This window comes from Oncorhynchus nerka, unplaced genomic scaffold, assembly GCF_034236695.1.
Source record: "Oncorhynchus nerka isolate Pitt River unplaced genomic scaffold, Oner_Uvic_2.0 unplaced_scaffold_715, whole genome shotgun sequence".
In the NCBI taxonomy this organism is placed as follows: domain Eukaryota; kingdom Metazoa; phylum Chordata; class Actinopteri; order Salmoniformes; family Salmonidae; genus Oncorhynchus; species Oncorhynchus nerka.
In genome coordinates this window covers 20,452-45,118 of record NW_027040467.1, presented here as the reverse complement: position 1 = coordinate 45,118, position 24,667 = coordinate 20,452, and the positions used below count along the sequence as shown (strand labels likewise).

At 42.6% G+C, this 24,667-nt stretch overlaps 1 protein-coding gene across 1 annotated transcript; it reads right to left on the bottom strand.

The window, feature by feature from the left end:
* Positions 1–13,257: 13,257 nt before the first annotated feature.
* LOC135571175 (stonustoxin subunit beta-like) lies at positions 13,258–15,842 on the bottom strand. The gene is made up of 3 exons (XM_065016964.1): positions 15,673–15,842; positions 14,688–14,734; positions 13,258–14,261 (listed from the first exon to the last, which is right to left on the bottom strand). Exons 2-3 carry the CDS (start codon positions 14,707–14,709, stop codon positions 14,011–14,013), a joined length of 273 nt encoding a protein of 90 aa, XP_064873036.1. The 5' UTR covers positions 14,710–14,734; positions 15,673–15,842; the 3' UTR covers positions 13,258–14,010.
* Positions 15,843–24,667: the final 8,825 nt, after the last annotated feature.

Here is a 24,667-nt window from a genome sequence, read left to right as displayed (position 1 = left end):
GTGGAGAGGAGGTAGAACAGAATGTTACCTCTCTCATTGGTGGAGAGGAGGTAGAAACAGAATGTTTCCTCTCATTGGTGGAGAGGAGGTAGAACAGAATGTTACCTCTCTCATTGGTGGAGAGGAGGTAGAAACAGAATGTTTCCTCTCTCATTGGTGGAGAGGAGGTATAAACAGAATGTTTCCTCTCTCATTGGTGGAGAGGAGGTAGAACAGAATGTTACCTCTCTCATTGGTGGAGAGGAGGTAGAAACAGAATGTTTCCTCTCTCATTGGTGGAGAGGAGGTAGAAACAGAATGTTTCCTCTCTCATTGGTGGAGAGGAGGTAGAACAGAATGTTACCTCTCTCATTGGTGGAGAGGAGGTAGAAACAGAATGTTTCCTCTCTCATTGGTGGAGAGGAGGTATAAACAGAATGTTTCCTCTCTCATTGGTGGAGAGGAGGTAGAACAGAATGTTACCTCTCTCATTGGTGGAGATGAGGTAGAAACAGAATGTTTCCTCTCATTGGTGGAGAGGAGGTAGAACAGAATGTTTCCTCTCATTGGTGGAGAGGAGGTAGAACAGAATGTTTCTTCTCTCATTGGTGGAGAGGAGGTAGAAGAGAATGTTTCCTCTCTCATTGGTGGAGAGGAGGTATAAACAGAATGTTACCTCTCTCATTGGTGGAGAGGAGGTAGAACAGAATGTTTCCTCTCTCATTGGTGGAGAGGAGGTAGAACAGAATGTTTCCTCTTTCATTGGTGGAGAGGAGGTAGAACAGAATGTTTCCTCTCTCATTGGTGGAGAGGAGGTAGAACAGAATGTTTCCTCTCTCATTGGTGGATAACAGTATATATTAATAGCTTTTATTTTCAGACCTTGTTTAATTTTTCATCTTTCCCTCCATATTCATTGACATATTCACATATTCCTTCACTTTCTCTCTTCCTCTCCCTCTTCTCTCCTCCTCCCTCCCCCCCTCTTCTTCTCTCCTCCTCCCTCCACCTTCTCTCCTCCCTCCCTCTTCTTCTCTCCTCCTCCCTCCACCTTCTCTCCTCCCTCCCTCTTCTTCTCTCCTCCTCCTCCCTCCGCCTTCTCTCCTCCCTCCCTCTTCATCTCTCCTCCTCCTCCTCCCTCCATCTTCTTCTCTCAATCTTCTCTCCTCCTCCATCCATCTTCTCTCCTCCCTCTTCTTCTCTCCTCCTCCTCTGTTTAAAGAGCAACACTGCCACCTACTGTGCATCAACTTTTTCTCCTTCCTCCTCTTCCTCTACATCCACATATGTTTACTTCTCCTTCTCCTTCCTCCTCTTCCTCTACATCCACATATGTTTACTTCTTCTTCTCCTTCCTCCTCTTCCTCTACATCCACATATGTTTACTTCTTCTTCCTCCTCTTCCTCTTCCTCTACATCCACATGTTTACTTCTTCTTCTCCTTCCTCCTCTTCCTCTACATCCACATATGTTTACTTCTCCTTCTCCTTCCTCCTCTTCCTCTACATCCACATATGTTTACTTCTTCTTCCTCCTCTTCCTCTTCCTCTACATCCACATATGTTTACTTCTTCTTCTCCTTCCTCCTCTTCCTCTACATCCACATATGTTTACTTCTCCTTCCTCCTCTTCCTCTACATCCACATATGTTTACTTCTTCTTCCTCCTCTTCCTCTTCCTCTACATCCACATATGTTTACTTCTTCTTCTCCTTCCTCCTCTTCCTCTACATCCACATATGTTTACTTCTCCTTCCTCCTCTTCCTCTACATCCACATATGTTTACTTCTTCTTCCTCCTCTTCCTCTTCCTCTACATCCACATATGTTTACTTTTCTCCTTCCTCCTCTTCCTCTACATCCACATGTGTTTACTCCTTCTCCTTCCTCCTCTTCCTCTACATCCACATATGTTTACTTCTCCTTCTCCTTCCTCCTCTTCCTCTACATCCACATATGTTTACTTCTCCTTCCTCCTCTTCCTCTACATCCACATGTGTTTAATTCTTCTTCTACTTCCTCCTCTTCCTCTACATCCACATGTGTTTACTTCTTCCTCCTTCCTCCTCTTCCTCTACATCCACATATGTTTACTTCTTCTTCTACTTCCTCCTCTTCCTCTACATCCACATGTGTTTACTTCTTCTTCTCCTTCCTCCTCTTCCTCTACATCCACATATGTTTACTTCTTCTTCTACTTCCTCCTCTTCCTCTACATCCACATGTGTTTACTTCTTCTTCTCCTTCCTCCTCTTCCTCTACATCCACACATGTTTACTTCTCCTTCCTCCTCTTCCTCTACATCCACATATGTTTACTTCTTCTTACTCCTCTTCCTCTTCCTCTACATCCACATATGTTTACTTCTCCTTCCTCCTCTTCCTCTACATCCACATAAGTTTACTTCTTCTTCCTCCTCTTCTTCTTCCTCTACATCCACATATGTTTACTTCTTCTTCTCCTTCCTCCTCTTCCTCTACATCCACATATGTTTACTTCTTCTCCTTCCTCCTCTTCCTCTACATCCACATGTGTTTACTCCTTCTCCTTCCTCCTCTTCCTCTACATCCACATATGTTTACTTCTCCTTCTCCTTCCTCCTCTTCCTCTACATCCACATATGTTTACTTCTCCTTCTCCTTCCTCCTCTTCCTCTACATCCACATATGTTTACTTATCCTTCTCCTTCCTCCTCTTCCTCTACATCCACATATGTTTACTTCTCCTTCCTCCTCTTCCTCTACATCCACATGTGTTTAAATCTCCTGCTCCTTCCTCCTCTTCCTCTACATCCACATATGTTTACTTCTCCTTCCTCCTCTTCCTCTACATCCACATATGTTTACTTCTTCTACTCCTTCCTCCTCTTCCTCTTCCTCTACATCCACATATGTTTACTTCTCCTTCTTCCTCTTCCTCTTCCTCTACATCCACATATGTTTACGTCTCCTTCCTCCTCTTCCTCTACATCCACATATGTTTACTTCTCCTTCTCCTTCTTCCTCTTCCTCTACATCCACATATGTTTACTTCTTCTTCTCCTTCCTCCTCTTCCTCTACATCCACATATGTTTACTTCTTCTTCTCCTTCCTCCTCTTCCTCTACATCCACATATGTTTACTTCTCCTTCCTCCTCTTCCTCTACATCCACATATGTTTACTTCTTCTTCCTCCTCTTCCTCTACATCCACATATGTTTACTTCTTCTTCCTCCTCTTCCTCTACATCCACATATGTTTACTTCTCCTTCTCCTTCCTCCTCTTCCTCTTCCTCTACATCCACATATGTTTACTTCTCCTTCCTCCTCTTCCTCTTCCTCTACATCCACATATGTTTACTTCTTCTTCTCCTTCCTCCTCTTCCTCTACATCCACATATGTTTACTTCTCCTTCTCCTCTTCCTCTTCCTCTACATCCACATATGTTTACTTCTTCTTCCTCCTCTTCCTCTACATCCACATATGTTTACTTCTCCTTCCTCCTCTTCCTCTTCCTCTACATCCACATATGTTTACTTCTCCTTCCTCCTCTTCCTCTTCCTCTACATCCACATATGTTTACTTCTTCTTCTCCTTCCTCCTCTTCCTCTACATCCACATATGTTTACTTCTCCTTCTCCTTCCTCCTCTTCCTCTACATCCACATATGTTTACTTCTCCTTCCTCCTCTTCCTCTACATCCACATATGTGTACTTCTCCTTCTCCTTCCTCCTCTTCCTCTTCCTCTACATCCACATATGTTTACTTCTCCTTCCTCCTCTTCCTCTACATCCACATATGTTTACTTCTCCTTCCATCTCTACTGTGTGTGTGTGTGTGTGTGTGTCCAGTGTGTGTGTGTGTGTGTCCAGTGTGTGTGTGTATCTAGTGTGTGTGTCCAGCATGTGTGTGTGTGTGTGTCCAGTGTGTGTGTGTAGTGTGTGCGTCCAGTGTGTGTGTATCTAGTGTGTGTGTCCAGCAGGTGTGTGTGTGTGTGTGTGTCCAGTGTGTATCTAGTGTTTGTGTCCAGTGTGTGTGTGTCCAGTGTGTGTGTGTAACCAGTGTGTGTGTCCAGCAGGTGTATCTGTGTGTGTGTGTCCAGCAGGTGTGTGTGTGTGTGTGTCCAGTTTGTGTGTGTGTGTGTCCAGTGTGTGTGTGTATCTAGTGTGTGCGTCCAGTGTGTGTGTGTCCAGTGTGTGTGTGTAACCAGTGTGTGTGTGTGTGTTTGTGTCCAGTGTGTGTGTCCAGTGTGTGTGTCCAGTGTGTGTGTAACCAGTGTGTGTGTGTGTGTTTGTGTCCAGTGTGTGTGTCCAGTGTGTGTGTCCAGTGTGTGTGTCCAGTGTGTGTGTAGCCAGTGTGTGTGTGTGTGTTTGTGTCCAGTGTGTGTGTCCAGTGTGTGTGTCCAGTGTGTGTGTCCAGTGTGTGGTCCAGTGTGTGGTCCAGTGTGTGTGTGTGTAATTGCCCAGTGTGTGTGTTTGTGTGTGTGTGTGTCCAGCGTGTGTGTGTCCAGCGTGTGTGTGTCCAGTGTGTGTGTGTCCAGTGTGTGTCCAGTGTGTGTGTGTGTGTGTCCAGTGTGTGTGTGTGTGTGTCCAGTGTGTGTCCAGTGTGTGTGTGTGTGTGTGTGTGTGTCCAGTGTGTGTCCAGTGTGTGTGTGTGTGTGTCCAGTGTGTGTCCAGTGTGTGTTTCATGTTATTATTTACACTGAGTCGCCAAACCACCAAAGCCTAAACCCTGGCTATGTGTGTGTGTCCAGTGTGTGTTTGTGTCCAGTGTGTGTTTGTGTCCAGTGTGTGTTTGTGTCCAGTGTGTGTGTGTGTCCAGTGTGTGTGTATGTCCAGTGTGTGTGTGTGTCCAGTGTGTGTTTGTGTCCAGTGTGTGTGTATGTCCAGTGTGTGTGTGTGTGTGTGTGTGTGAGTCCAGTGTGTGTTTGTGTGTGTGTGTGTGAGTCCAGTGTGTGTGTGTGTGTGTGTGTGTGTGTGTGTGTGTGTGTGTGTGTGTGTGTGTGTGTGTGTGTGTGTGTGTGTGTGTGTGCCCAGTGTGTGTGTGTATCACTGACAGAGAGACACTGAGTCATCAAACCAGTGTGTTATTTCAGGGACACTGAGGAATCATAATAAACCCTAAACCCTGGATAGAGGGGCTCAGTGAATGTGGAGGTGAATGTGATCAGGTGGGTCAGTGTGTCAGAGGAGGCTCTATAGAAGGACAGAGTGCCGGCTGGCCAGTCCAGATACACTCCTACTCTGTGGGAGCTGGAGGAGGGGACGTCTATGGTAGTGGGATTATTATTGTGCCAGGCAGTGTAACTGTTGTCCTCTTCCTCTTCCTCTACATCCACATATGTTTACTTCTCCTTCCTCCTCTTCCTCTACATCCACATATGTTTACTTCTTCTTCTTCTTCCTCCTCTTCCTCTACATCCACATATGTTTACGTCTCCTTCCTCCTCTTCCTCTACATCCACATATGTTTACTTCTCCTTCCTCCTCTTCCTCTTCCTCTACATCCACATATGTTTACTTCTCCTTCTCCTTCCTCCTCTTCCTCTACATCCACATATGTTTACTTCTCCTTCTCCTTCCTCCTCTTCCTCTACATCCACATATGTTTACTTCTCCTTCTCCTTCCTCCTCTTCCTCTACATCCACATATGTTTACTTCTCCTTCTCCTTCCTCCTCCTCTCCTCTTCTCTACATCCACATATGTTTACTTCTCCTTCCTCCTCTTCCTCTACATCCACATATGTTTACTTCTCCTTCTCCTTCCTCCTCTTCCTCTTCCTCTTCCTCTACATCCACATATGTTTACTTCTTCTTCTCCTTCCTCCTCTTCCTCTACATCCACATATGTTTACTTCTCCTTCTCCTTCCTCCTCTTCCTCTTCCTCTACATCCACATATGTTTACTTCTCCTTCCTCCTCTTCCTCTACATCCACATATGTTTACTTCTCCTTCTCCTTCCTCCTCTTCCTCTACATCCACATATGTTTACTTCTTCTCCTTCCTCCTTCCTCCTCTTCCTCTTCATCCACATATGTTTACTTCTCCTTCCTCCTCTTCCTCTTCATCCACATATGTTTACTTCTCCTTCCTCCTCTTCCTCTTCATCCACATATGTTTACTTCTCCTTCTCCTTCCTCCTCTTCCTCTACATCCACATATGTTTACTTCTTCTTCTCCTTCCTCCTCTTCCTCTACATCCACATGTTTACTTCTCCTTCTCCTTCCTCTACATCCACATATGTTTACTTCTCCTTCTCCTTCCTCCTCTTCCTCTACATCCACATATGTTTACTTCTTCTTCTCCTTCCTCCTCTTCCTCTACATCCACATATGTTTACTTCTCCTTCTCCTTCCTCTACATCCACATATGTTTACTTCTTCTTCCTCCTCTTCCTCTACATCCACATATGTTTACTTCTTCTTCCTCCTCTTCCTCTACATCCACATATGTTTACTTCTGATTCTCCTTCCTCCTCTTCCTCTACATCCACATATGTTTACTTCTCCTTCTCCTTCCTCCTCTTCCTCTACATCCACATATGTTTACTTCTCCTTCTCCTTCTTCCTCTTCCTCTACATCCACATATGTTTACTTCTCCTTCTCCTTCCTCCTCTTCCTCTTCCTCTACATCCACATATGTTTACTTCTTCTTCTCCTTCCTCCTCTTCCTCTACATCCACATATGTTTACTTCTCCTTCTCCTTCCTCCTCTTCCTCTTCCTCTACATCCACATATGTTTACTTCTCCTTCCTCCTCTTCCTCTACATCCACATATGTTTACTTCTCCTTCTCCTTCCTCCTCTTCCTCTACATCCACATATGTTTACTTCTTCTCCTTCCTCCTTCCTCCTCTTCCTCTTCATCCACATATGTTTACTTCTCCTTCCTCCTCTTCCTCTACATCCACATATGTTTACTTCTTCTTCTCCTTCCTCCTCCACATTCCTCTCCTTCCTCCTCTTCCTCTACATCCACATGTTTACTTCTCCTTCTCCTTCCTCTACATCCACATATGTTTACTTCTCCTTCTCCTTCCTCTACATTCATAATGTTTTCTCTTCCTCTACATCCACATATGTTTACTTCTTCTTCTCCTTCCTCCTCTTCCTCTACATCCACATATGTTTACTTCTCCTTCTCCTTCCTCTACATCCACATATGTTTACTTCTTCTTCCTCCTCTTCCTCTACATCCACATATGTTTACTTCTGATTCTCCTTCCTCCTCTTCCTCTACATCCACATATGTTTACTTCTCCTTCTCCTTCCTCCTCTTCCTCTACATCCACATATGTTTACTTCTCCTTCTCCTTCTTCCTCTTCCTCTACATCCACATATGTTTACTTCTCCTTCTCCTTCCTCCTCTTCCTCTACATCCACATATGTTTACTTCTCCTTCCTCCTCTTCCTCTACATCCACATATGTTTACTTCTTCTTCTCCTTCCTCCTCTTCCTCTACATCCACATATGTTTACTTCTCCTTCTCCTTCATCCTCTTCATCTCCCTCATCTTGTCCTCTTCTTACCATGTTCTCTCTCCTCCTCCTCCTCCTCTTCTATACATCCAATTACTCTTATTGAAACTCTTCCCATGTCCTCCTGTTCTTTTTCTCCCCTGTATCTGTTCCTCACACGCTTGCACGCACACACACACACACCCCCATCTAGCTCAATGTTAACTCACAAAAACACACATGTAAAAACGCTTGCACACACACACACACACACACACACACACACACACACACCCTCTTGCTCAATCTACCCATCTCTGGTCACTGTCAGTAGCTAGTTAATGAGAAGGGGACTAAAATCAATATACGCACCTTGGGAGGAATTCCTGATTACCTAGCCCAAACGTGTCTGTCTGTGTGTCTGTCTGTCTGTCTGTCTGTCTGTCTATGTGTGTGTGTGTCCTTTATCTTCCTCAGTGGGGAAAGAGAGAAATGAAGAAAATACATTTAAAGACGAACGTCGTCCTGAATAATTTCTGCTGACTAATCTCTCTCTGCTCTCCCTCCACAGCAACAGTAATATCATAGAGAGTCACTGATGTCACCCAGCCCATCAGGGCTCAAAGGCTCCCCCAATTACCAAACATAAAGCAAATTCCACATATCCTCTCTCTTTTCCTCTGTTCTGACTCTCTACCCTCCCTCTCTCTCCTCCCTCTTTCCATCTGTTCTGACTCTCTACCCTCCCTCTCTCTCTCTTTCCCTCTGTTCTGACTCTCTACCCTCCAGCTATCTCTTTCCCTCTGTTCTGACTCTCTACCCTCGCTCTCTCTCTCTTTTCCCTCTGATCTGACTCTCTCCCCTCCTCTCTCGTTCCCTCTGTTCTGACTCTCTACCCTCCATCTCTCTCTTTCCCTCTGTTCTGACTCTCTCCCCTCCATCTCTCTCTTTCCCTCTGTTCTGACTCTCTCCCCTCCATCTCTCTCTTTCCCTCTGTTCTGACTCTCTACCCTCCCTCTCTCTCTCTTTCCCTCTGTTCTGACTCTCATCTCTCTCTCTCTGTTCTGACTCTCTCCCCCCTCTCTCTCTCTTTCCCTCTGTTCTGACTCTCTACCCTCCATCTCTCTCTCTCTTCCCTCTGTTCTGACTCTCTCCCCTCCATCTCTCTCTTCCCTCTGTTCTGACTCTCATCTCTCTCTCTCTGTTCTGACTCTCTACCCTCCCTCTCTCTCTCTTTCCCTCTGTTCTGACTCTCATCTCTCTCTCTCTGTTCTGACTCTCTCCCCTCCCTCTCTCTCTTTCCCTCTGTTCTGACTCTCTACCCTCCATCTCTCTCTCTTCCCTCTGTTCTGACTCTCTACCCTCCATCTCTCTCTTTCCCTCTGTTCTGACTCTCTCCCCTCCCTCTCTCTCTTTCCCTCTGTTCTGACTCTCCCTCCCTCCCTCTCTTCTTCCCTCTGTTCTGACTCTCTACCCTCCATCTCTCTCTCTTTCCCTCTGTTCTGACTCTCTCCCCTCCATCTCTCTCTTCCCTCTGTTCTGACTCTCATCTCTCTCTCCCTCTGTTCTGACTCTCTCCCTCCCTCTCTCTCTCTTTCCCTCTCTGTTCTGACTCTGTTCTGACTCATCTCTCTCTCTCTGTTCTGACTCTCTCCCCTCCTCTCTCTGACTTCCCTCTGTTCTGACTCTCTACCCTCCATCTCTCTCTCCCTCTCTGTTCTGACTCTCTACCCTCCATCTCTCTCTTTCCCTCTGTTCTGACTCTCTCCCTCCATCTCTCTCTTTCCCTCTGTTCTGACTCTCTACCCTCCATCTCTCTCTTTCCCTCTGTTCTGACTCTCTACCCTCCATCTCTCTCTCTTCCCTCTGTTCTGACTCTCTACTCCTCCATCTCTCTCTTTCCCTCTGTTCTGACTCTCTACTCTCCCTCTCCCTCTGTGATATCTACGTTTTTTTTAAATAAAAATGTTCACACATAAAGTGAACCGTTTTTGCTTTGTAATTCTGGGTTATTGTATGTAGATTGATGAGGGGAAAAACACATTTAATTCATTTTAGAATAAGGCTGTAACGTGACAAAATGTGTAAAAAGTCAAGGGGTCTGAATACTTTCTGAATGTTACTGTATATCAGTATATTAGTCTCTCTCTCTCTGCAGTGATGTTCTTTTCATCACTTCTGGTTGAACACTGCCATCAAGTGGTGATTGTCCAAACTGCACCACTGTTAAGATAAGAGAAAGTGAGAGAGAGAGAGCAGAGTGTGGGAGAGAGAGAGAGCAGAGAGCAGAGTGTGGGAGAGAGATTAGAGAGAGCAGAGTGTGGGAGAGAGAGAGCAGAGAGAGAGCAGAGTGGAGAGAGAGCAGAGAGAGAGCAGAGAGAGAGCAGAATGTGGGAGAGAGAGAGAGCAGAATGTGGGAGAGAGAGAGAGCAGAATGTGGGAGAGAGAGCAGAGAGTGTGAGAGAGAGAGAGAGAGAGAACAGAGAGAGCAGAGAAAAGAGAGCAGAGCAGAGAGAGAGCAGAGAGCAGGCTGAGAGAGCTGATAGAGCAGAGCGAGGAGAAGAGAACAGAGAGTGAGAGAGAAGAGGGCAGAGAGAGCAGAGAACAGAGCAGAAAGAGAGAGAACTCTGTTGCTATAGTGACCCTGCATTACAACACTCTGTTGCTATAGTGACCCTGCATTACAACACTCTGTTGCTATAGTGACCCTGCATTACATCACTCTGTTGCTATAGTGACCCTGCATTACAACACTCTGTTGCTATAGTAACCCTGCATTACATCACTCTGTTGCTATAGTGACCCTGCATTACAACACTCTGTTGCTATAGTAACCCTGCATTACAACACTCTGTTGCTATAGTACTCTGTTACATCACTCTGTTGCTATAGTGACCCTGCATTACAACACTCTGTTGCTATAGTGACCCTGCATTACATCACTCTGTTGCTATAGTGACCCTGCATCACAACACTCTGTTGCTATAGTGACCCTGCATCACAACACTCTGTTGCTATAGTGACCCTGCATTACAACACTCTGTTGCTATAGTAACCCTGCATTACAACACTCTGTTGCTATAGTGACCCTGCATTACAACACTCTGTTGCTATAGTGACCCTGCATCACAACACTCTGTTGCTATAGTGACCCTGCATTACAACACTCTGTTGCTATAGTAACCCTGCATTACAACACTCTGTTGCTATAGTAACCCTGCATCACAACACTCTGTTGCTATAGTGACCCTGCATCACAACACTCTGTTGCTATAGTAACCCTGCATCACAACACTCTGTTGCTATAGTGACCCTGCATCACAACACTCTGTTGCTATAGTAACCCTGCATTACATCACTCTGTTGTACAATTTGTTTAATTCTATTCCACATATTTAATTGTTTTGTATTTCATTTCATATTTGTTTCATGTTTCAACCAGTCGCAGGTTAACATCAACCTGACAGAGGAAACGTAAAATCAATAAACAAACTGTTTTCACAATTAACAGCCTTTTCTTGTTTCAAGTATGTTTTATTATGAAAAGTACAATATATCCTTGTATACTTGTACAACTATGGAGCGTATGTCCATATATAATTATACAATTTGTTTTTCAACATAAAAGACAACACATGATTACATTGGTATTTTAACGGTGTTGTTGTCAGAGGTCCTCACAACTATAGAAAGACGCGCATGTGTGTGTGTGTGTGTCCAGAATGTGTGTGTGTGTCCAGAGTGTGTGTGTGTCCAGTGTGTGTGTGTGTGTCCAGAGTGTGTGTGTGTGTCCAGAGTGTGTGTGTGTGTCCAGAGTGTGTGTGTGTGTCCAGTGTGTGTGTGTGTCCAGAGTGTGTGTGTGTGTCCAGAGTGTGTGTGTGTGTCCAGAGTGTGTGTGTGTGTGTCCAGAGTGTGTGTGTGTGTCCAAAGTGTGTGTGTGTCCAGAGTGTGTGTGTGTGTGTGTGTGTGTGTGTCCAGAGTGTGTGTGTGTGTCCAGAGTGTGTGTGTGTGTCCAGAGTGTGTGTGTGTCCAGAGTGTGTGTGTGTCCAGAGTGTGTGTGTGTGTGTCCAGAATGTGTGTGTGTGTGTGTGTGTGTCCAGTGTGTCCAGTGTGTGTGTGTCCAGAATGTGTGTGTCCAGTGTGTGTGTGTGTCCATGTGTGTGTGTGTCCAGTGTGTTGAGTGTGTGTGTGTCCAGAATGTGTGTGTGTGTGTGTCCAGTGTGTGTGTGTGTCCAGTGTGTGTGTGTGTGTGTGTGTGTGTCCAGTGTGTGTGTGTCCAGTGTGTGTGTGTGTGTGTCCAGTGTGTGTGTGTGTGTGTGTGTGTGTGTGTGTGTGTCCAGAGTGTGTGTGTGTCCAGTGTGTCGTGTGTGTGTGTGTCCAGAATGTGTGTGTGTCCAGTGTGTGTGTGTGTCCAGTGTGTGTGTGTGTCCAGTGTGTGTGTGTGTCCAGTGTGTGTGTGTGTCCAGTGTGTGTGTGTGTGTGTCCAGTGTGTGTGTGTGTCCAGTGTGTGTGTGTGTCCAGTGTGTGTGTGTGTCCAGAGTGTGTGTGTGTCCAGTGTGTGTGTGTGTCCAGAGTGTGTGTGTGTGTCCATGTGTGTGTGTGTGTCCTGTGTGTGTGTGTGTCCAGAGTGTGTGTGTGTGTCCAGTGTGTGTGTGTGTGTGTGTGTGTGTGTGTTGTCCCTGTGTGTGTGTGTGTCCTGTGTGTGTGTGTGTGTGTGTCCTGTGTGTGTGTGTCCAGTGTGTGTGTGTCCCCAGTGTGTGTGTGTTTGTCCAGTGTGTGTGTGTCCAGTGTGTGTGTGTGTGTCCAGAGTGTGTGTGTGTCCAGTGTGTGTATTTGTCCAGTGTGTGTTTGTCCAGTGTGTGTGTGTCCAGTGTGTGTGTGTCCTGTGTGTGTGTTTGTGTGTGTGTGTGTCCAGAGTGTTGTCCAGTGTGTGTGTTTGTGTGTGTGTTTGTCCAGTGTGTGTGAGTGTGTGTGTTTGTCCAGTGTGTGTGTGTCCAGTGTGTGTAGTCCAGTGTGTGTTTGTCCAGTGTGTGTGTGTGTGTGTCCAGTGTGTGTGTGTGTGTCCAGTGTGTGTGTGTGTCCAGAGTGTGTGTGTGTCCTGTGCTTGTGTGTCCTGTGTGTGTGTGTGTGTGTGTGTGTATTTGTCCAGTGTGTGTGTGTGTGTGAGTGTGTGTGTCCAGTGTGTGTGTGTTGTCCAGTGTGTGTGTGTGTCCAGTGTGTCCTGTCCAGTGTGTGTGTGTCCTGTCTGTGTGTGTGTGTCCTGTCTGTGTGTGTGTGTCCAGTGAGTGTGTGTGTGTGTCCAGAGTGTGTGTGTGTGTCCAGTGTGTGTGTGTGTGTGTGTGTGTGTCCAGTGTGTGTGTGTGTGTCCAGAGTGTGTGTGTGTCCAGAGTGTGTGTGTCCAGTGTGTGTGTGTGTGTCCAGTGTGTGTGTGTGTGTTCAGTGTGTGTGTGTGTGTCCTGTCTGTGTGTGTGTGTGTCCAGTGTGTGTTTGTCCAGTGTGTGTGTGTCCAGTATGTGTGTGTGTGTCCAGTGTGTGTGTGTGTGTCCAGAGTGTGTGTGTGTGTCCAGTGTGTGTGTGTGTGTGTGTGTGTGTGTGTGTGTCCAGTGTGTGTGTGTGTGTCCAGTGTGTGTGTGTGTGTCCAGAGTGTGTGTGTGTGTCCAGTGTGTGTGTGTGTCCAGTGTGTGTGTGTGTCCAGTGTGTGTGTGTGTGTGTGTGTGTGTGTGTGTGTCCAGTGTGTGTGTGTGTCCAGTGTGTGTGTGTGTGTCCAGTGTGTGTGTGTGTGTCCAGTGTGTGTGTGTGTCCAGTGTGTGTGTGTGTCCAGTGTGTGTGTGTGTGTGTGTGTGTGTGTGTGTGTCCAGTGTGTGTGTGTGTCCAGTGTGTGTGTGTGTCCAGTGTGTGTGTGTGTGTGTGTCCAGTGTGTGTGTGTGTCCAGTGTGTGTGTGTGTGTGTCCAGTGTGTGTGTGTGTGTCCAGTGTGTGTGTGTGTGTCCAGTGTGTGTGTGTGTCCAGTGTGTGTGTGTGTGTCCAGTGTGTGTGTGTGTCCAGTGTGTGTGTGTGTCCAGTGTGTGTGTGTGTCCAGTGTGTGTGTGTGTCCAGTGTGTGTGTGTGTCCAGTGTGTGTGTGTGTCCAGTGTGTGTGTGTGTCCAGTGTGTGTGTGTGTCCAGTGTGTGTGTGTGTCCAGTGTGTGTGTGTGTCCAGTGTGTGTGTGTCCAGTGTGTGTGTGTCCAGTGTGTGTGTGTCCAGTGTGTGTGTGTGTCCAGTGTGTGTGTGTGTCCTGTGTGTGTGTGTCCTGTGTGTGTGTGTGTGTGTGTTTATTATTTCAGGGACACTGAGTCGAAAATAATAAACCCTAAACCCTGGATAGAGGGGCTCAGTGAATGTGGAGGTGAATGTGATCAGGTGGGTCAGTGTGTCAGAGGAGGCTCTATAGAAGGACAGAGTGCCGGCTGGCCAGTCCAGATACACTCCTACTCTGTGGGGCTGGAGGAGGGGACGTCTATGGTAGTGGGATTATTATTGTGCCAGGCAGTGTAACTGTTGTCAGAGCAGAACAGACTCCAGGACTTGTCATTGTATCCAAGACAACAGTCATCAACCCCTTCCTCTCCTGCTGATTCCTTTATATGTCACTCCTATAACAGCCCCTCTCCCACTCCACTCTACCTCCCAGTAACAGCGCCCAGTCAGACCCTCTCTACACAGCACCTGTCCACAGTCCTCAAATCTCTCTGGGTGATCAGGATACGGCTGCTCCTCTCTCCTCCATGTCACCTTTCTGTTCCCCTCAGACAGAGAGAGGTGTCTGTCTACTGTGTTTGGGTCCAGTGTGAGATCACAGACATCTGATGAATGAAACCAGACACAATATTAGAAATCATCATCATTCACATTAGAATGTTAACTCACTTTTCACTAATTCATTTAATGTAGATGTTTCTAGGTATCAAAAGGAGAAGTTAAGGTAACTTGAGACTTGTTGAATGATCATATGTTATACTGTATGGTAATATAAAACACACTTATTCACATTAATTACACACACACACACACATTTCCAATGTAACATGAACACGCCACACACACACACACACACACACACACACACAAAGCAACTCTTTGTAAACGTTGGTGTCCCTGATTTCTGCTTCTGTGGAACTACAGCTGATATTTAATATGACCAAGTAAGTAATGATGGTGGTCTTTTACTTCGACTTAACTTGAATTAAGACTTATTCTTAGTCATATTCTTCACAGCAGTCAACACTCACATTTTCTAAGTCCAGGTTTCATTCTGTTCTCTCCACCATGTTCCACACTGTAGCGGTAAGCAGAAGAACAGACAGTCATTGAGGGATACACCTGAACTCACACACACACACACACACACACACACACACACACATATAGCATATATCAAGCGAATGTTTGTCTGTGTGTGTGTGTTTTTGTGACCAGTGTGTTTGTGTCCAGTGTGTGTGTGTGTGTGTGTGTGTGTGTGTGTATCCAGTGTGTGTGTGTGTCCAGTGTGTTTGTGTGTCCAGTGTGTTGTTTGTGTGTTTGTTTTTGTGTGTGTGTAGTGTGTGTGTGTGTGTGTGTCCTGTGTGTGTGTGTCCAGTTTTTCTGTGTGTCCAGTGTGTGTGTGTGTGTGTGTGTGTCCAGTGTGTGTGTGTGTCCAGTCCTGTGTGTGTGTGTGTGTGTGTGTGTACAGTGTGTGTGTGTGTCCAGTGTGTGTGTGTGTGTGTGTTGTGTGTGTGTGTCCAGTGTGTGTGTACTGTGTGTGTGTCCTGTGTGTGTGTGTGTCCAGTGCTTGTTTGTGTGTGTGTGTGTGTGTGTGTGTCCAGTGTGTGTGTGAGTCCAGTGTGTGTGTCCATTTTGTGTGTGTTCTGTGTGTGTCCAGTGTGTTTGTGTGTGTGTGTCACACGTGTCCAGTTTGTCAGTGTCCAGTGTGTGTGTGTGTGTGTGTGTGTATGTGTGTGTGTGTGTGTGTGTACACTGTGTGTGTGTGTGTACTGTGTGTGTGTGTTGTGTGTCCAGTGCTTGTTTGTGTGTGTCTGTTGTGTCCACTGTGTGTGTGTCAGTGTGTGTGTGAGACACTGAACACAGTTTGTCCACATACAGACAGGACACTCACCCACCCACACACACACACACACACACACAACTTTGTCCAAGTGGTGGTCAGAATGTTTGTCTTAACTAGCCTGATAAGTCCAACATGTCTGATATGAACATTGACATAAACCCTCTACATACTTGAGTTTCTCCAGTCTGCAGTGTGGATCCTCCAGTCCAGCAGAGAGCAGTCTGACTCCTGAGTCTCCTGGGTGATTGTAGCTCAGGTCCAGCTCTCTCAGGTGTGAGGGGTTTGACCTCAGAGCTGAGACCAGAGAAGCACAGCCTTCCTCTGTGACTAGACAGCCTGACAGCCTGCAAAGAGTCAAATCATATTAAAATCACACTGATATTCTTTGGTGGTGAAAATAGTGGCAGTATATTTTTTTCAACATATTCAGATATATCAGTGTCCTGAAACCTTCCATATCTATTCATAAATGATAGTGTATCATTAAAAAATTACAAATGATCAAAGTATTGCCTGCAGATAGAAACATGTATAGTACAAATATTATGAGTAGACTGACCAGACCAGTTTAAAAAGCAGTATCAGTCAGAAGACAGACAGTGAGGAATCAGAATCAGATTGTATTGAGTGTACAGTCCACACCATATCTATTTAGACAGTGAGGTATCAGATTTAGATTGTATTGAGTATACAGTCCACACCATATCTATTTAGACAGTGAGGTATCAGATTAGATTGTATTGAGTATACAGTCCACACCATATCTATTTAGACAGTGAGGTATCAGATTTAGATTGTATTGAGTATACAGTCCACACCATATCTATTTAGACAGTGAGGTATCAGATTTAGATTGTATTGAGTATACAGTCCACACCATATCTATTTAGACAGTGAGGAATCAGATTTAGATTGTATTGAGTATACAGTCCACACCATATCTATTTAGACAGTGAGGTATCAGATATAGATTGTATTGAGTAAACAGTCCACACCATATCTATTTAGACAGTGAGGAATCAGATTTAGATTGTATTGAGTATACAGTCCACACCATATCTATTTAGACAGTGAGGTATCAGATTTAGATTGTATTGAGTATACAGTCCACACCATATCTATTTAGACAGTGAGGTATCAGATGTAGATTGTATTGAGTATACAGTCCACACCATATCTATTTAGACAGTGAGGTATCAGATTTAGATTGTATTGAGTATACAGTCCACACCATATCTATTTAGACAGTGAGGTAGATATAGATTGTATTGAGTATACAGTCCACACCATATCTATTTAGACAGTGAGGTATCAGATTTAGATTGTATTGAGTATACAGTCCACACCATATCTATTTAGACAGTGAGGTATCAGATATAGATTGTATTGAGTAAACAGTCCACACCATATCTATTTAGACAGTGAGGAATCAGATTTAGATTGTATTGAGTATACAGTCCACACCATATCTATTTAGACCACATATGTCAGAGTCAAGGCCCGCTGGCCACATCCGGCCCGCAAGAAGGTTTTTACGGCCCCTGGGATGATCTTGATTTATTATTAGAACCGGCCCGCAGCAAGCCGGCAGCCCGCAGATCTTTTACACGCACCAATACTACATTTCCCACAATGCAAAGGTGACGACCGAGCAGTAGGCTGCTTCATTTCAATATTTATTGGCACAGCAGTCGTCAGCATCACAGTAAAATTAACTTTCAGATACCCATCAAAAATGGCAAAACGGAAGGTGGATACTGAGAACCGGGGTTTCAAACAAGGTGGAGTCGGAGTATATGTTCACGAAGGTAGCTGGAAAACCTGTGTGTCTTCTGTGTGGAGAAAGTGTGGCGGTACTGAAAGAGTATAATCTGAGACGACATTATGAAACGAAACACGCGGACAAAAACAAGAATATGGACATGGAACAAAGGCTACAAAAGGCAGAGGAATTAAAACGAGGCCTCAAATCTCGACAGGCTCTGTTCAAAAAAGCCAAATCACAAGGCCAGGCTGCTGTCAAGGCCAGTTTTATTTTGGCAGAAGAGATCGCTAAATCAGCCCGGCCATTTACGGAGGGGGATTTCATCAAAACTGCATGATTAAAGTTTGTGACGAAGTTTGCCCAGAAAAAGGCAACTCTTTTTAAATGTGAGTCTGAGCAGAAACACCATTGCCGAGAGAGTAGACCAGTTGTCCATCAATCTAAAAGAGCAGCTTGTGAAAAGGGAAAAGATTTTATTGCATATTCCTTGGCTGTGGATGAGAGCACCGACATTTCTGACATTGCCCAGTTGTCAATTTTCATCCGCGGAGTGGACTCCAACCTAAGCGTGACAGAGGAGTTTTTGGCTTTACGTCCTATGCATGGCACAACTACGGGGCATGATTTGTATGAAGAGGTGTCAAGATGTGTAAATGAGATGGAGCTGCCTTGGGAAAAACTCGTGGGTTTGACAACCGACGGAGCACCTGCGATGTGTGGACACAGGAGCGGACTGGTGGCGAAGATACGGGAAAAGATGCAAGAGGAAAACGCGACAGGTGAGCTGACAGCTTATCATTGTATCATACACCAGGAAGCGTTGTGCGGTAAAGCCTTGAAAATGGAGCATGTAATGAGCATCATCACGCGCACAGTTAACTTTATCAGAGCCAAAGGTTTGAATCACCGCCAGTTCAAGGCATTTCTGACGGAGTTAGAAACGGAGCATGGTGATTTGCCTTATCACACAGAGGTGCGATGGCTAAGCCAGGGAAAGGTGCTTCAAAGATGTTTCGAGCTTCGTGAGGAGATTTGTCTGTTCTTGGACAGCAAAGGGAAAGACACAACACAACTCCGAGACGAAATGTTTCTGTGTGAAATGGCTTTTCTGTGTGACATTACGAGTCATCTGAATGCAATAAACTTGCAGCTGCAGGGTCGGGATCGTGTCATCTCTGATATGTACAGTACAGTGAAGGCATTTAAAACCAAACTGACTCTGTGGGAGACGCAGATGCGGAAAGAAAATTTGAGCCACTTTCCCAGCTGCCAGACCATGAAAGAGAAGCTCTCTACCAGTGCGTTCCCGAGCACACAGTTGGCTGATAAAATAGGTATGCTTGCCGCTGACTTTCGACGCCGATTTGCTGACTTTGAAGCACAAAAAGCAGGTTGGAACTGCTCGGTAACCCATTTGCTGTTGACGTGGAAAGCTCACCACCAAACCTCCAAATGGAGTTGATTGACCTCCAATGCAATGATGCACTGAGGGCAAAATATGCGGCAGTGGGTGCTGCGGAGTTCGCCCGTTTCCTCCCGGCACAATGCCCCAGCTGCGCATCCAGGCTGCTCAAACGTTGTCTATGTTTGGCAGCACATACCTGTGTGAACAACTGTTTTCTTTGATGAACCTGAACAAAACATCACACAGAAGTCGACTTACTGCTGAACACCTCCACTCAATTCTGAGGATTTCTTCAGCTCAGAGCCTTACCCCGAACATTGATGAACTTGTGGAAAAGATGGGACACCACCAAGTATCACCCTCAACCTCAAACAAGTGAACATTACTGTGCAATCACATATTTAGAGTTTTTACTCAGTTCAAGTTTAAAAGTTAAAATTTAATATTTGTTTTCACTGCATGTTACTTCTCCTTAAACAAAGTGTTGTTTTTGATTAATAGATTTTTGCACTTTATTTTTTTGTATTTCAATCCAATTATATTTTAAAAATATTTCAGTTGAGTGGATGATAGAAAATTGCAATTTTGCTGTGCTGTCTATTTGAGATGAAATGAACATTGTGGACAGTTTTCAGCAAGTTGCAACACTGAAATACAGAAAAAAAAAAAAAATTTTTTCCATAAACAAGCTCTAAATCATGTTTGATGCACTCTGTATGTCCAATTTTTGCTGTGCTGTCTATTTGAGATGAAATGAACATTGTGGACAGTTTTCAGCAAGTTGCAACACTGAAATACAGAAAAAAATATTTTTCCATAAACAAGCTCTAAATCATGTTTGATGCACTCTGGATGTCCAATTTTTGCTGTGCTGTCTATTTGAGATGAAATGAACATTGTGGACAGTTTTCAGCAAGTTGCAACATTGAAATACAGAAAAGTTTTTTTTCCATAAACAAGCTCTAAATCATGTTTGATGCACTCTGTATGTCCAATTTTTGCTGTGCTGTCTATTTGAGATGAAATGAACATTGTGGACAGTTTTCAGCAAGTTGCAACATTGAAATACAGAAAAAACGTTTTTTGCATAAACAAGCTCTAAATCATGTTTGATGCACTCTGTATGTCCAATTTTTGCTGTGCTGTCTATTTGAGATGAAATGAACATTGTGGACAGTTTTCAGCAAGTTGCAACATTGAAATACAGAAAAAAATATTTTTCCATAAACAAGCTCTAAATCATGTTTGATGCACTCTGGATGTCCAATTTTTGCTGTGCTGTCTATTTGAGATGAAATGAACATTGTGGACAGTTTTCAGCAAGTTGCAACACTGAAATACAGAAAAAACTATTTTTCCATAAACAAGCTCTAAATCATGTTTGATGCACTCTGTATGTCCAATTTTTGCTGTGCTGTCTATTTGAGATGAAATGAACATTGTGGACAGTTTTCAGCAAGTTGCAACACTGAAATACAGAAAAACATTGTGGACAGTATTTTTCCATAAACAAGCTCTAAATCATGTTTGATGCACTCTGGATGTCCAATTTTTGCTGTGCTGTCTATTTGAGATGAAATGAACATTGTGGACAGTTTTCAGCAAGTTGCAACATTGAAATACAGAAAAAAAATTTTTTTCCATAAACAAGCTCTAAATCATGTTTGATGCACTCTGTATGTCCAATTTTTGCTGTGCTGTATATTTGAGATGAAATGAACATTGTGGACAGTTTTCAGCAAGTTGCAACATTGAAATACAGAAAAAAATATTTTTCCATAAACAAGCTCTAAATCATGTTTGATGCACTCTGTATGTCCAATTTTTGCTGTGCTGTCTATTTGAGATGAAATGAACATTGTGGACAGTTTTCAGCAAGTTGCAACATTGAAATACAGAAAAAAATTTTTTCCATAAACAAGCTCTAAATCATGTTTGATGCACTCTGGATGTCCAATTTTTGCTGTGCTGTCTATTTGAGATGAAATGAACATTGTGGACAGTTTTCAGCAAGTTGCAACACTGAAATACAGAAAAAATATTTTTCCATAAACAAGCTCTAAATCATGTTTGATGCACTCTGTATGTCCAATTTTTGCTGTGCTGTCTATTTGAGATGAAATGAACATTGTGGACAGTTTTCAGCAAGTTGCAACACTGAAATACAGAAAAAAATTTTTTCCATAAACAAGCTCTAAATCATGTGTTTGATGCACTCTGTATGTCCAATTTTTGCTGTGCTGTCTATTTGAGATGAAATGAACATTGTGGACAGTTTTCAGCAAGTTGCAACACTGAAATACAGAAAAAATATTTTTCCATAAACAAGCTCTAAATCATGTTTGATGCACTCTGTATGTCCAATTTTTGCTGTGCTGTCTATTTGAGATGAAATGAACATTGTGGACAGTTTTCAGCAAGTTGCAACATTGAAATACAGAAAAAAATTTTTTCCATAAACAAGCTCTAAATCATGTTTGATGCACTCTGGATGTCCAATTTTTGCTGTGCTGTCTATTTGAGATGAAATGAACATTGTGGACAGTTTTCAGCAAGTTGCAACATTGAAATACAGAAAAAAATATTTTTTTCCATAAACAAGCTCTAAATCATGTTTGATGCACTCTGTATGTCCAATTTTTGCTGTGCTGTCTATTTGAGATGAAATGAACATTGTGGACAGTTTTCAGCAAGTTGCAACATTGAAATACAGAAAAAATATTTTTCCATAAACAAGCTCTAAATCATGTTTGATGCACTCTGTATGTCCAATTTTTGCTGTGCTGTCTATTTGAGATGAAATGAACATTGTGGACAGTTTTCAGCAAGTTGCAACATTGAAATACAGAAAAAACTTTTTTCCATAAACAAGCTCTAAATCATGTTTGATGCACTCTGTATGTCCAATTTTTGCTGTGCTGTCTATTTGAGATGAAATGAACATTGTGGACAGTTTTCAGCAAGTTGCAACATTGAAATACAGAAAAAAACATTTTTTTCCATAAACAAGCTCTAAATCATGTTTGATGCACTCTGTATGTCCAATTTTTGCTGTGCTGTCTATTTGAGATGAAATGAACATTGTGGACAGTTTTCAGCAAGTTGCAACACTGAAATACAGAAAAAAATTTTTTCCATAAACAAGCTCTAAATCATGTTTGATGCACTCTGTATGTCCAATTTTTGCTGTGCTGTCTATTTGAGATGAAATGAACATTGTGGACAGTTTTCAGCAAGTTGCAACACTGAAATACAGAAAAAAACAAGCTTTTTTCCATAAACAAGCTCTAAATCATGTTTGATGCACTCTTTGATGTCCAATTTTTGCTGTGCTGTCTATTTGAGATGAAATGAACATTGTGGACAGTTTTCAGCAAGTTGCAACATTGAAATACAGAAAAAACTTTTTTTCCATAAACAAGCTCTAAATCATGTTTGATGCACTCTGTATGTCCAATTTTTGCTGTGCTGTCTATTTGAGATGAAATGAACATTGTGGACAGTTTTCAGCAAGTTGCAACACTGAAATACAGAAAAAATATTTTTCCATAAACAAGCTCTAAATCATGTTTGATGCACTCTGTATGTCCAATTTTTGCTGTGCTGTCTATTTGAGATGAAATGAACATTGTGGACAGTTTTCAGCAAGTTGCAACATTGAAATACAGAAAAAATTTTTTCCATAAACAAGCTCTAAATCATGTTTGATGCACTCTGTGTGTCAATTTTTGCTGTGCTGTCTATTTGAGATGAAATGAACATTGTGGACAGTTTTCAGCAAGTTGCAACACTGAAATACAGAAAAAAATATTTTTTCCATAAACAAGCTCTAAATCATGTTTGATGCACTCTGGATGTCCAATTTTTGCTGTGCTGTCTATTTGAGATGAAATGAACATTGTGGACAGTTTTCAGCAAGTTGCAACATTGAAATACAGAAAAAAATTTTTTCCATAAACAAGCTCTAAATCATGTTTGATGCACTCTGTATGTCCAATTTTTGCTGTGCTGTCTATTTGAGATGAAATGAACATTGTGGACAGTTTTCAGCAAGTTGCAACATTGAAATACAGAAAAAAAAATTTTTCCATAAACAAGCTCTAAATCATGTTTGATGCACTCTGGATGTCCAATTTTTGCTGTGCTGTCTATTTGAGATGAAATGAACATTGTGGACAGTTTTCCGCAAGTTGCAACACTGAAATACAGATTATTTTTTTTTCATAAACATGCTCTAAATCATGTTTGATGCACTCTGTATGTCCAATTTTTGCTGTGCTGTCTATTTGAGATGAAATGAACATTGTGGACAGTTTTCAGCAAGTTGCAACATTGAAATACAGAAAAAATTGTGGACTTTTTTTTCCATAAACAAGCTCTAAATCATGTTTGATGCACTCTGTATGTCCAATTTTTGCTGTGCTGTCTATTTGAGATGAAATGAACATTGTGGACAGTTTTCAGCAAGTTGCAACATTGAAATACAGAAAAAACTTTTTTTCCATAAACAAGCTCTAAATCATGTTTGATGCACTCTGGATGTCCAATTTTTGCTGTGCTGTCTATATAAGATGAAATGAACATTGTGGACAGTTTTCAGCAAGTTGCAACATGAAATACAGAAAAAAATTTTTTCCATAAACAAGCTCTAAATCATGTTTGATGCACTCTGTATGTCCAATTTTTGCTGTGCTGTCTATTTGAGATGAAATGAACATTGTGGACAGTTTTCGCAAGTTGCAACATTGAAATACAGAAAAAACTTTTTTTCCATAAACCATAAACAAGCTCTAAATCATGTTTGATGCACTCTGTATGTCCAATTTTTGCTGTGCTGTCTATTTGAGATGAAATGAACATTGTGGACAGTTTTCAGCAAGTTGCAACATTGAAATACAGAAAAAAATATTTTTTCCATAAACAAGCTCTAAATCATGTTTGATGCACTCTGTATGTCAATTTTTGCTGTGCTGTCTATTTGAGATGAAATGAACATTGTGGACAGTTTTCAGCAAGTTGCAACATTGAAATACAGAAAAAATTTTTTTCCATAAACAAGCTCTAAATCATGTTTGATGCACTCTGTATGTCCAATTTTTGCTGTGCTGTCTATTTGAGATGAAATGAACATTGTGGACAGTTTTCAGCAAGTTGCAACATTGAAATACAGAAAAAACTTTTTTTCCATAAACAAGCTCTAAATCATGTTTGATGCACTCTGTATGTCCAATTTTTGCTGTGCTGTCTATTTGAGATGAATGAACATTGTGGACAGTTTTCAGCAAGTTGCAACATTGAAATACAGAAAAAAAAACTTTTTTTCCATAAACAAGCTCTAAATCATGTTTGATGCACTCTGGATGTCCAATTTTTGCTGTGCTGTCTATTTGAGATGAAATGAACATTGTGGACAGTTTTCAGCAAGTTGCAACATTGAAATACAGAAAAAAATTTTTCCATAAACAAGCTCTAAATCATGTTTGATGCACTCTGTATGTCCAATTTTTGCTGTGCTGTCTATTTGAGATGAAATGAACATTGTGGACAGTTTTCAGCAAGTTGCAACATTGAAATACAGAAAAAAACTTTTTTTCATAAACAAGCTCTAAATCATGTTTGATGCACTCTGTATGTCCAATTTTTGCTGTGCTGTCTATTTGAGATGAAATGAACATTGTGGACAGTTTTCAGCAAGTTGCAACATTGAAATACAGAAAAAAATATTTTTCCATAAACATGCTCTAAATCATGTTTGATGCACTTATGTCCAATTTTTGCTGTGCTGTCTATTTGAGATGAAATGAACATTGTGGACAGTTTTCAGCAAGTTGCAACATTGAAATACAGAAAAAAATATTTTTCCATAAACAAGCTCTAAATCATGTTTGATGCACTCTGTATGTCCAATTTTTGCTGTGCTGTCTATTTGAGATGAAATGAACATTGTGGACAGTTTTCAGCAAGTTGCAACATTGAAATACAGAAAAAAATATTT